General features: G+C 50.6%; 1 protein-coding gene across 1 annotated transcript; it reads left to right on the forward strand.

Moving 5' to 3' along the window:
• The first annotated feature begins 312 nt into the window (after positions 1–312).
• Positions 313–12,316, forward strand: LOC136973355 (acetylcholine receptor subunit alpha-like 1). The gene is made up of 6 exons (XM_067268089.1): positions 313–584; positions 648–692; positions 751–860; positions 1,084–1,264; positions 3,352–4,107; positions 12,069–12,316. Exons 1-6 carry the CDS (start codon positions 378–380, stop codon positions 12,252–12,254), a joined length of 1,485 nt encoding a protein of 494 aa, XP_067124190.1. The 5' UTR covers positions 313–377; the 3' UTR covers positions 12,255–12,316.
• Positions 12,317–13,224: the final 908 nt, after the last annotated feature.

Genomic DNA, 13,224 nt, shown 5'->3' on the forward strand with positions numbered 1-13,224 from the left:
ACCCGAAATGGAGTTTTTGTCCCAAATTCTCGGCAGTTTCCGTCCTCGACTCCGGCTCGATTCGACGGAGAGTTCCGCCCCTTTAATTACGCCGGGAAAATCCTATTTTTTAGCCCGGAGAAGTCTTTCCGTTTCCGGAGACGCCATCTTTTCCGCAATAACCGCGCAGGCGGAGGAGACTCTCGTCTCTATTCCCGCGCCCTCCATCGACCGTTTTCTGCTTCGGCGAACGACGAGAAAACTCCCGGGCTCCGTCGGCTTCGCTCGCCCCTTCGACCCGGGAAAACTTCCGGCCTCCCGGAATCGACCGGTACCGCGGTGCGGAGGAGGCGGTCGACGGGAGCGCCTCTCGGAGCGGCCGTCGACGGGCGGCGCAGATGGGCGCGGGAGGCAACGCCGCTCGGTACCGGGCCCTGGTGTGGCTGTGGGCCCTGTGGCCCGCCCGGGCCGGGGCCAGTTCCGACGCTAAGAGACTCTACGACGACCTGATCAACGGCTACAACTCGCTCATCCGCCCGGTGGGCAACACCTCCGACCGGCTGACGGTCAAGCTGGGCCTCAAACTGTCGCAGCTGATCGACGTGGTGAGTGCGACGTTTCTCTCGTCCTTCTTTCTCGTTTCCCCTCTGACTCTCTGTTTCTCTCAGAACCTCAAGCACCAGATCATGACCACCAACGTCTGGGTGGAACAGGTGAGTTTCGGGCCCGGGAGGCTCCCGGTCTTCCTTTCTCACCTTCGACCTCTTTCAGGAGTGGAACGACTACAAGTTGCGATGGGATCCCGAAGAGTACGGGGGCGTCTCCAAGCTGCACGTGCCGGCCGAACAGATCTGGCTGCCCGACATCGTCCTTTACAACAAGTGAGTGACCCGGAAAAGATCCACCCTCCGGCGGTGGGGAGGCGGCGCGCCGGCGGAAAGAGAGGGGTTGCCAAGCGTGGCGGAAGGGGAGGAAGAGCCTCCGCCCAGGCCGCGGAGGGGCGCGGTGGCCGGGGCCTGCCGTCTCTTCCGCCGGCGGCACTCTCGGGCGGGAGAGAAGCCGCGGACCGTTCTTTAACCCGGAAGCGTTTTTCCGTCGTTTCAGCGCCGACGGCAACTACGAGGTGACCATGATGACCAAGGCCATGCTGCACGCCGACGGCCAGGTGAAGTGGAAGCCCCCGGCCATCTACAAGAGCTCGTGCGAGATCAACGTGGAGTATTTCCCCTTCGACGAGCAGAACTGCTTCATGAAGTTCGGATCGTGGACCTACGACGGATACACGGTGAGTCTCTCTCCTTTTCCGGTCGGGAGACGGACGCCCGACTCTGCTCGAGTCGCGGAAGACCGAGATTCTGTCCCAAGTTTATTTTTAACAAAGCACGGAAACGGAGAGACGAAGAGCGCCGTATTAAAAACAAATTTACGTTAGGCGCGCGGATACGCGGCTGCCTTTCTCTGAAATTCCACAGTGGGTTTTTCCTTGGTAATTTCTAGTGTCAAAAATTGGGAAACGATCTTCGCCTCTTTTCCTTTCGACTCTTCCGTCCCGGAATTGAAGTTCCGGACAGAAATCAAACCCGAGCGGGACGGCGGACCCCGACCCACCGCGCGCGCCGCGGTCAGAGAACCGTGTGCGGAAGACGAGGAGCCGACGACCCGCATTCCTTTCCGACGTCTTCCGACGATTTCCGGATGCCGGTAGGCCGGGCGGAAGGATCGGAAAGTAACAGAGGGCGACGGGCGATGGAGTCGGGCTCTTTTCCAACTCCGCTTCTGGAAATAAAGTAGTGTCCGTTTGCAGGAGTTTTTAGAAATCTGTGATCGGAGACGGTGGGAGGAAGCTTCTTATTCCGACTAGAGAATTGCCCGCGGCATTTTCTTCCCGGAGACGAGATCGATACTCTTAATTCATCCGCCGAGGAACGGACCAACCGGAACACTTAAGAAGCCAGACATAAAAACCCACCGGCGCGAACGTTCCGATATCCGGGGACGACCTCTGGCGCCAAAATCCTTTCCACCCGTTTTGCGGTAGGAATCGATCGGACCGGGGAAAATGCGGAGGAGACGATCGATCGGTCGCGGCCACGGATAATTTCTGGCGGAAGGTGACTGGCTTGCCCTTATTTGCGGGGAAGAGAACCGGTCTCCGGCCATCGACGGAAAAGAAGGGAACGTAGAAAGGCCGTATTTTTCCCTTTGGCCGGGAGAAGGGGAGGCGCGAGTGCCCTCCCTCCCGCCTTTGCCAGACGGAAAATGACCCAATCCGAAATTTTCTTTCGCCGCTTTCTGTTCTTAAGCCGGGCACTGAATATTCCGGTGGAAATAAGCGGGTGGTAGACCGGTCCCGGAAGAGTTTCCCGCACAACCAATTAAGTCCGGAACGAAGAGTGGCCGCCTACGGTCGGAGGAAAATAAGCCCGGTCGACGGGGACCGGCTCTTTCTCGGCTTTTTCCCACCCGCCACGGGCCCACCGGGAGTCGTCCTCCTCCTCCCCCAATTCCGGTCCCATTGGCCAATTTCCTTTCCGTTCGGTCGATTTCCTTCCCGAGATTTTATCTTCCGTTTGACAAATCTAATCGTTGGCTCCTCGTCCCGGTGAATTGATCCTCCCTTCCCTTCCCCCGGGATCCCCTCGTCCGCTTCTACCTCCTCCTCCTTCTTCGGACCCGAAGGGATCCCCTTCCGCCCGGACCGAAAATAACCGTTTCAAAATTGCCGAATAAACCGTTTATCTCCTGTTTTCGCTGGTTATGGGCCTGGGGAAGGATCTCCCCTAAACCTAATTGCCTTTCCGTCTCGGACCTCGACTTTCTCCCTCTTTTCCAATCCCTCTATCGAAGTAATTTCCAGTTTTTTCTCTTCCCCGTCGCTTCGTCCTCACAAATCTGTAACGTCGCCTTCGCTCTTTCTTCCTCCCGTCGTTCCCGCTTCCCGAAAACCCCTTTTACTCGTCGCTCCGATCTTTTCTTTCGTCTCCGTTTGGCCCCGAAGAACCGTCGTATCGTCTCGGCGGTAGTTCGGACCCGAACGGAATGTCGGGGATCGCCGACCGTTTTGGCTTTCCCGGACCGGCTTTTGGATCTTCCCGGCCAAAGCCGAGAGAAACGCGGCGGAAACGGCCGGGCGCTCGTCCCTTATTATCACCGCCGCCATTTAAAATTACGGATTATTTCCTAACTCGGACGGTTTCTTGGCTTTCGTCCGCTTCTGTTCTCGGTCCGAATAAGGAACCTCTCGCCGCGGCGCCGGACGGGAATCCTTCCGGCCGCGGAGGACCCGAACCCGCCCGGGCTTCGTTTACACGTCTTACATTTTCCGCGGATTTCGAGAAACGGCGATAATCCGGGAGTGGCGTTTCTTTTCAGGTGGACTTGAAACATAAACACCAGACGGAAGATTCGCCCGACATCGATATGGGCATCGACCTGAGCGAGTTTTACCTCAGCGTGGAATGGGACATCATGGCCGTTCCGGCGCGGAGGAAGGAAAAGTTTTACAGTTGCTGCGAGGAACCTTATCCGGACATCACCTTCAACGTCACTCTGAGGAGAAAGACTCTATTCTACACCGTCAACCTCATCATTCCCTGCGTGGCCATCTCCGTACTTTCGGTTCTGGTCTTCTACCTGCCCTCCGACAGCGGAGAAAAAGTTTCGCTCAGCATCTCCATCATGTTGTCTCTGGGAGTCTTCTTTCTTCTGCTCTCCGAGATAATTCCTCCCACTTCCGTGGCCGTCCCCCTTCTCGGAATCTACCTTCTCTTCACCATGATTCTGGTTTCTCTCTCCGTCTTCGTCACCATCGCCGTTCTCTGCGTCAACTTCCGTTCGCCGTCCACCCATAAAATGGCGCCTTGGGTCCGAACCGTCTTTCTACGAATCCTGCCCCGGATGTTGGGCATGACCCGAGCGGAAGACAGGCTGTCGGACGACTCGGCATCGGTCGACGATTCGGTGGTGTCCTGTTCCTACCACCGACAGTACGAGATTCCGGGCGGGGAGGAAGAACTGTCCAAGACCGATTCCGATCCGGATTCGAGTCCCGCCAACGAATTAACCAGAGCTTACCTCAACGTCAGGTTCATCGCTCAACACGTGGAAAACTTCGACGTCTACTCCGAGGTGAGTTTACTCTTAAATCCGGTTACCGCCGCTCCTTCTCTTATCCCCGGATCCGGCCGGACGCAAATCGTCTCCCGCGTAATAACCGGGAATAACCCGTCCGGGCCGGGGTGGGTCGTCCTACCTCCGCGTACCGGTACAAAGACAAAAGTGGAAAATCGCGGACCGCGACCCGTAGCGACGCGTCGGGTAAGTAGGTGGGTGGCCCGGCGCGGTTTTAAAGCCGCGCGACGTCCCTAAGAAAGGAAGCGTCGCTATTAAAGAGGGCTTAAGAATTTGGACAGGCCCAACCGCGCGGCCTTTCCTTCCCTATTTATTTATTTATCGGCGTCGCGGCCTCTTTTCCCTATAGGAGTACAAAGCGAAGAACGGATTGTCAATTTCGAAAATTAGAAAAGTCGTCGGACGGAAAGCGGTCGGGGTAACTCGGTCATATCCGTATTCGAAGACGGGTTTTGGTCTATTTAGACCGCGAGTCTTGGCTTTCGTCGGCGACCGCGTTATCGAACCCGAAACGAGGACGCCCGATTCAAACGCCAAGTACGAAAATTACGATACTCACCGCGGACTCGTACTTTTACGAGCCCTTTACTTAATCTTATAATATAATCGAGACGGGTCGATAACGATAATAATAAGCGCGGCCCAAACGGTTGGGAGTCGAAAGTCGAAATTCGGTACAGTCACGAGAACGTACGCTAAGAAGGGAAATTCGATTCTCCCGGGGAAAAGGAGTCGAGAGTCGGTATAAAGTACGAACGATAAAGCAGGAAAGTAAATAGCGGCGCATATATTATACATTTCGGCAATTAATAAATATCTCGATCATTTCCTTCTTTCTTAACCCAAAACGAGTTTCGAACGAATATTCGAATCGGTTCGAAATTCGAAAAATTCCAAATACAATGTTCCAAACAAGTTGTTGTTTTAGATTTTAGAATTCAAAACGAATCGTTTTATTGGCGTGAGGCTATCGTCGAGTAAGTCGATTCTCCGTTATAACGAGAACGAACTTACTCGCCCGAGCAACGCCGGGCTCATCCGCTAGTAAATTATATTTTAAACCGGGGCTTCGGACCGACCATTTTTTTCGGTCGCTCCGCTCCAATTTATTATTAAAAAAATTAACGTACCACCTAAAATTTATTCGTCGATTTTAATAAATAAAATGGCGGACAGAAAATCGTCCTTCGTCGACTGCCTATTATCGCTTAAAAGCGATCTTAATCCGGAAAATAGACGCTCGACGCTCGCCCGAGAAGTCGGCACGCTTTTCCGACGCGCTCCGGAGAACGGTCGACGGCTTCGAATACGTTGGCCTTCGTCTGCCCGCATCCTCTATCGCGTCGCAGTCTTTCTCGACGCGTTTGTCTATTTCGCCGTCGTCTTTATTACTACGTATGGTGGAAATTCTACGACCGTTTTCTCTTCCGACCGATTCTTTTTCAAAATCGCCTTCTTCCGAATCCGTATTTATTATATCGCCGGTCGGCCGCGACGGCTCGACCATCGCCGGCTTTTCGGCCGAATCGATTAGCCGTCGGACGTCCGAAAGTCCTTCTCTCGCTTTTAGTTTTTCTGCCGCACTTAATAAGATTCTATACCTAGAATCGACGTACGCTCCGGCCAGAAAACGCGCGTTTCGAATACGCTTTAATTTCCGCTCTTTGGCGGAAGACGGAATTCCTAACGCCACGTATCCTCCAAATTCTTCCGTACATTTTTCTAGTCTACACCGTTCTTTCGTAAACGTCCCCGGAGTAAGAAACGCGGCTCGAAGGGCGGTGGTCGAAATATTTGCTTTTTCTAAAACGGCTCCGATACCTTTTACTTCGTCCCGTCGCGCTCGGCTAAGTTCTAGGTCTTTCGTCTCGGCAGCGGCTACTCGGTGGCGGTAGTCTTTGAAAAAAAGAAGACGATCGAGCTACGTACGCCACGTACGTAGAACTCGTCTCGTTACCGCATCCGGGAATCGAGTTTTACCCCGCATTTTCGGCAAAACGTGACGAATTGTCGGCGTTGGTAATTCTACCGCGACCCGTCGAATTTTCCCTAATATTTTCGTTATTCGTTCGTTCTTAAGTCCGTCCCGAACGGCCGGTCGAAGAGCGCGAATCTCGCACCTCGTTAGTCGAATTTTCGTATTATCGTTAGTCCACGCTGGCGATATTACGGAAGGATCTTTAACTGGCCGTGGCCAAACGTCTACGTTCGTTTCTTTCGCGTCTTCGGTTTTTTCGTCTTTATCCCGGAAAATATTTTCGCCGTGGCCGAGTTTATTTACGGCGCGTGTCACGTTCGCCGCATTATCTACACAAATACTTAGTACTCGTTTTTCGTCGATTTCGAATTTGTTTAAAGTTTCTCGAACTCGATTTTTCGCGTGTAGAGAGTCGCGTCTTCCTTCGGTATCGACGATGTCCTTTGTTTTTCTTTCGGTTTTCTCGTTTTTTTCGTTCCGAAATTGTACGTCGACGGCGAGAAAGTTTCTATTTCCGCGGGCTGCGGCATCCGGCTTTAATAGCGTAATTGTCTTTTTAAAGTTTGTCTTAGATCGACGCGAGCGGAGTCCGCGCGCTTACTACTAAACGACGAACGGCGTCGCGTCCTATCGAAACACCGAGCTTCCGGGCTATTTCGCCGGCAATCTTCGGGAATCCTTCGTTATTTAACGTAAACGTAGCGAGTGGTGTCGTACTCGCGCGAACCGTCTCGACCGGTCCCCGGCGGAAACCGTCGCTATCCGTAGCCATCGTAATTTTCGACGATGTAAAATACGTATCGATTTTTGGTCGATCGGTTCCGCGTTTCTTACGACGCGAAAGTGCGACGGAAAAATTGACGCGATTGCGTTTTCCTCTCGCGGCGACTTCGTCTCGTCGATCCTTCTTTTTAACTAACTCTTCGTAAATTTCGGGACGATTACGCTTTACGTCCGAAGATCGAACTTTTTCGACACACCGGAAGTCGCCCTTGCCCGGAAGTTGCGCGGTATAGATTCGCCATTTACGACGTATTCCGTCTTGCGCGAAACTGAGTTTTCCTTTCCGTTATCGTATTCGAATACGAATATCTCTTTAAGCTCTTCTTCCGTAAATGGACTGTCTATCGCGGGCGATGGTTTTAAATTTCGGTTTGACGCCGTGGCTTAAATAATCAAATATTTAAGTGTCGTTAATTGAGAAATTACGCGTATAAACATTCGCGCGTACAAAATAACCAAATAATAATAGTTATGATCTCGCCTCCGCAAACAAATTACGAATTACGATATACGATTATAACGAACTGATCGCGAACGGAAACGAACGACCGTCACGCTCGAAATCAAACGTGAGAAACGAATATTACCGCCGTTCCTAGTGGCGAATTTCTGCGCCGACGACTAAAGCCACTCGTAAGCGGAGTTTAAAATCCGCTACTCGTTAGCACCCCTCTCCGTTAACTCCGCTTCTACCATCGTCGAGAATTCGCAGAACCGGGGAGTCGCGAAGGGGAAGGAATAGCTCGGTCGGGCGACGGCGGAGACCGGAGAGAAAAGTTCCCGCCTTTCTCACGGGACGTGTGTGGAACGGACGTAAAATTCATCCGCGCTCGCGATCGCCTTTCTTTTTAGTTCAATTATTGTATTAACATTTGTAATATTACAACTTACGCCCCTTCCGTTCTCACCGTCTCGAATATTAAATAAACGTATACGGCGGAACCTCGGTATACGACCTTAATCCGTTCCCGACGTTTGGACTTATACCGAATGGGACGTAAACCCAACCGACCTTTCCCGTAAGAAGTGATGTAAAAACGATTAATTCGTTCTCGCGTAAAAAAACTCCTCTCGATACGGTATATTAACGAGGTTGTAAAATAATCGAAAGACCGTTTGAGCGCATTAATAAAAGAATAAATTTTATTATAGATTTTTAAAGTTATTACGGTAATTATCGCAAATAATTGCTTCCGATACGCCGTCGCCGGCGCATCGTTTTTCGGTTATCGAAAGCAAAAGCAATTTCTCGACACGATCTGTCGTCTCCGATCTCTGTTTAGAAATCGATTAAACACCTTTCGCGACGTAAGCGGATTTGATAATGTCTTTATTTTTCGCCATCGTCGATATCGTCGTTCTCGGAATACGGTACGCGACGGCTAAATCTCGAACACCCGCGCCATCTTCGTCTTTCTCGACAATCTTTTTTTTTCGGTTCCGTTGCCGTTCTAGTCATTTTTTTAGTTTTCTGTCGCCTTTCGTTTGCCTTTTTGCAATCCACGATTAATAAAAAGTTTTACTTACAAATTAAAATCGGAAGAAATTTAACAAAGTTATAAACCGTGGCACCGCCGACGTCTAGTTTGGTCTAGTACGCCGATAGCGCTATTTGTTCGTATCGATAGACGGTGCGTATAATCGAATTAAGTCGTACACCGAGCAAAATTTGTTTAGTCCGAACGGGACGTATTCCGAATTGGACGTATTGTAAAGCGGACGTATACCGAGGTACCGCTGTATATCGGAGCGGTCGAGCGCTACGAATTTCCGCGTTCCGGCTCCGAGTAAAAATCCGTTGCTCCACCCGCTCCGCGCTCCAGCTCCGGTTCCGTTTCGAAGCCCTATTTTAAACTATAATTTATTAAGTCGAATCGTCGTTGTTTTGATTTTTATTGTCGCGCGAAGAAATATCTAGCGAAGCGGAACCCGAAAGAATAACGCGACTGGCGAAAAGGGAAGAGTCGCGCGCACTTTATAATCACCGTTCGGCCCTCGTATATCCGTTACCGAATTCGACTTTTCTTCGACGATTCGACATCGCGCGGGACTAGTCCGTAAGCTTTATCGATGTAAAATTTTAAAATTTCGCAAAGGCCATTTCTCTGGCGGAGGGAACGAATGGATAGTCTCCTCCTTTCTTCGGTCTACCGTTCTGGCGCCGGCGAAAAGTCGGGACGGTCCGAGTCGATTCTCGTCGCCGTCGGCTTCTACTCGGTAACGGATGTAGCGGCACGACTTCTCCCGCTCGTTTAAATTCGTTTCTTAAGATATCATTTAAATGTACCGGGTTATTATTTATTCGTTATTAAACTGTCGTTATCCTATCTAAACTATTATCCGCGCTGCTTCGGAATGGATACGTACTAAATCGACGGCTTTCGTCTAGTATAAAAGTCGTACGACGAAAGGAAAAAGATCCGTTACGACTTCGACATTTGTATATATCAAAAAATATATATAGCCTACCTATAAGACGTAAATGACCGCGGTACGCGTATTTATTCGACAGACACTAATCTGTGGGAAACGATAGGCGCGAGTTCGGGAAATACGGTAGGTCGTGTGTCTCGATACGGTATTTCCCGGATCTCGGATTCGGCGCTTCCTAATGCCGCCTATCGTTAACCGCATTAAGACAATATTTCGATATTTCGTTTCTGGCTAAACGATCGTTTATGTCCCGATTGCGTAACGGACTGGAAATGTTCGGCTCTTCCCTTTCCTCGGGATGTCCCGAGGCTCTACTTTCGGCGCCTTATTCTTTTCGGCTTATATTTACAACTTATTTAGTGATGTAAAATCGAAAGCCGCGGCCCGGACGGGCGTATCGAATTCCTAAATCACCACCCTTCGGTTTTACAATCCGATTTTAATATACTGTCCCGGGTATTCCGCGAAGTTAATTCGAAAATTAACGCGGAAAAAAGGAAGTTACCGCCCGTACTTTCTTCCTTTAATATAAAAGCATCCGAAGTTACGTTAACGGCACCGGTCCCGAAGTATACGAGTTCGTTTACCCGGCCACCGCCGGTACCGCCTACCGTCCGGCCGTAGTTTTCGTCTCGTCCGCGGTAGGGACGCCGCGTTCCGGAAAAGTCGGGTGGCCGTCGCTCTCGATCCGAATTACTCCCGACTTAGCGGAAACTATGCGCTGGGAATTGCTTTTTCCGTCATCGGTACGCTCGTTCCGTCGGGTTCTTCGGTTCGGAGTCAAAAATAGCGCTCGGCAGCCCTATCGTCCCGTCCAATCCCTAATTAATTTCCCGTTTCCCAACGTTAACGGCGGATAAAGAAAAACCCGCAGAAAAATCTAACTTCCGTGGCGATTATTCGGGAACAAAAAATTGACAAAATTCGTATTTTTCCTCTCCAAATTACGGCTGCGACTTTTCCCGTGCCGTTTCCGTCTCCTCGTCGGCCGCCGGGAGTTGGAAAGAGCTCCCAATTACGTTGGCAGAATTTAGTCTCCGGGACGGGCTGGGTTTTCGGCCCGTCGGAGCTCGGATCGTTCGATCGAACGTCGTCGACCCGGCGGCCTTTCTCCGAGAATGGGATCGGCCTCTTCTTAATACATCGGTCGTGGATGCCGCCCGCGCTCGAGATCTTTCTTTGGACGATCGTTGTCGGGGTCGGCCGGCGCTAACATTTAGGCTAACTGGGCAACGGCCTCGGGCGCCAGCCACCGAGAGGCGCAAATTTCCGGCTACGCTCGACTAAAATATTAAATAGTCGTGTATGATCGAGATATCGATTTTTTTCCTTATTCCCGACACGTCACACTATTTTACTATTTTATTCGTTTTTTACCTAAATGATTCCGGCTTACCGCTTTTTAAAATTCACTTAAGATAAATATTTTAAAATATTCGATTTCGCTATTTTATAGCTTTTCTTTGTGAATGAATTATAAGAGAGATTTTTTCAATTCTCTCTTATAATTCATTTATAAGAAAGAATTAATCTGTTTTTCGAGCATTACGTATTGTATATTACTTTGTATATTATTAATAAAGCCCGTCACGATCATTTTTACTTGTTATATTCAACATTTCATTTTAAAAAATATCCGAACGAGGGGCGCGTTGGTAAACTTTGCCCGGGGCGCAAAATAACCCGGCACTGGCACCGTCCTCGGGCATTTTTCGCGGCAGTTTTTTGCCATTCGAATTTCCACACCGAAGGACGACGCTTTGCCGAAGTGGACTGTCTTTAACGGACCGACGAGGTATTTTGAAACCTTCCCGGGCCGACTTCTCGAAAAGTTTGGCCGGGATTTTAAGCCGTCTCCCGTACGAATACAGTGGATTTCTTCACTTTCGGCACGGATTTTCGTCCGTTAACGATAGATTCGGCCGGAGGACGTCTTTACCCCCGTCCGTCCTCCTTTCGCCGCCTTCCGGTCTCCGTCGTCGGCGGAAACCAAATCCGAATGCCTTTTACCCGCGACCCCCGATTTGTCGAGAACGTTTTCCGTACCGCCACGATTTCGAGTTTGGTCTCTTTACAGTAATAATTATAGCTGTTATTTTATTAGACGTTAATACGAAAATGACAATTTTTAGACAATTAAATGAACGCTGAGGGGAAGGAGCCGGTTTTTTTTTTATTGCCCCGACGGAAAAGTGGCGGGAAGATGGGAACTTTTATAGAATTAGTTTGGCGCGGTAAAATTGGGTTTATTTTAACGGGTCCGTAACGTCGGAGCGCAGCAATTTCGGAACTAGAAACGTTTTTTCCTTCAGTCGGCAGAAACGCTTTTCGGTTTTTACCGGTTCCATTCCGGACGCCGGCCGAAAAGCCCGGATAAAATTAATTCCAGAAGACCGGAGGAGGCCGAATAACGCGTGGCCGCGGTTTTGCCTCTTCTCGGTCGTCTTACGGGAGTGGCCAATTTCCGTCCCGCCGTCGAATGGTTCCCCACCCGGCCGTCGGCCTTCCGCTTCCGGGGCGGTCCGACCTTCCCCCGCCGGCCCCGGAGGCTAGAGCCGACGTCTACCGAGGGAGTGGGCCGCGTCTCTCACCCCGCACCGGCAAGAAGGGGAAAGAAGTAATCTTCCGGTAAAACCGGGCGTTTTTGGCCGTTTCTCGGTCCGAAAGGACGAGTAGAAAGGAGTACGAGTAGAAAGAGAGTGGACGGGCCGAGGCGGGTTTAAACCGGGAGAGAAGAATGACGGTTTGGCTTTTGTCGTTTCAGTTGGAAGAGGACTGGCAGTACGTGGCCATGGTGCTGGATCGACTCTTCCTGTGGCTGTTCACGGTGGCCTGCGTGGTAGGGTCGGCGGCCATCCTCTTACAGATTCCCACGCTGTACGACGGACGACAACCCATCGACGTGCTCTTCTCCAAGATGAAGTTCCGCCTGCAGCATCTGCAAGGCTAGCCGCCTCCTCGACCCCCGACCTTCTCTTCCTTTTCTTAGCCAATAAAGAGTTTTCCACCTTCCTCCGGCTTTCTTCCTGCCTCCGGAAACTTTCCGCCGAGCTAAAAAGTAAACGTTAAACTAATTATCTGCCGCCCGTAGGCGGAACGATTAACGTCTCCCACCCGACTAAGTCGACGTAGGCGGGGCCCCGAAAACTTGTAAAAGCGCGGGTTTTACCACGAGACGTACGATAGTTTATTTCTTAACGACGGTCGACCTCGGAGTAATTTACCACCGGGACGGTTTTATTAGTCCAACGTGGAAGCGGATTTCGCCGTCCGCTTACGCTCCGTCGCAGCGTCGAAAAAATAAGACCGTTTAATTAATTCCGGCCGCCATTGCCAGTTCGCAAATTGGCCAACCGCGCGCAATGACGCGAGAAAAGCTTTGGCCAAAACATCACTTTCGGCAGAACAGAGACGACGGATTTCCCCGGTTAAAGAAAGTTTTTCGATAAGTCCGAGAGAAGTTATTATCTCGGTTCGGTCGTTTCTTTTCCTCTTACACCCGTTACGACCCGTTACGTCGTAATATTGGTTTTAATACCGCCACGTAAAACAATACGTCGAACGAATTTTTAATAAACTGACGTACCGTAATAAGCGACGTTAAATATACAATACGAAACACACGTACTAATTATTTCACAAAACTGTTTATTTTTATCAATTAAATAACCTCGTTGGGCTGCGAATTTAAAATTGCACGCCTACACTTTCCCACTGTCTTCGTTAATCTCGAGAACGGAGTTATATACACCTCCGGCCCGATGGAAAAAGTACTACGTACGGGGGCCAGACGCCATCGAAATTCGGACTAAATACGGAAAACGTAGGGGCCGGAGAGCTCGATTAAATACGTACCGACTTCCGATGCCGCGTTATTCGCATTCGAAAAGTTTCGAATCGCGGCCCGTAAACGAAGAAAG

The sequence above is a fragment of the Centruroides vittatus genome, unplaced genomic scaffold, assembly GCF_030686945.1.
Source record: "Centruroides vittatus isolate TY-2023 unplaced genomic scaffold, ASM3068694v2 contig_3147, whole genome shotgun sequence".
NCBI classification, from domain to species: Eukaryota; Metazoa; Arthropoda; class Arachnida; order Scorpiones; family Buthidae; genus Centruroides; species Centruroides vittatus.

Excerpts from the sequence above, each read along its gene's own strand:
- LOC136973355 (XM_067268089.1), top strand. The coding sequence starts at position 378 with ATGGGCGCGGGAGGCAACGCCGCTCGGTACCGGGCCCTGGTGTGGCTG. Across the intron at positions 1,265-3,351 it reads GGACCTACGACGGATACACG|GTGGACTTGAAACATAAACA; the intron begins GTGAGTCTCTCT and ends GTTTCTTTTCAG. Across the intron at positions 4,108-12,068 it reads ACTTCGACGTCTACTCCGAG|TTGGAAGAGGACTGGCAGTA; the intron begins GTGAGTTTACTC and ends TTGTCGTTTCAG.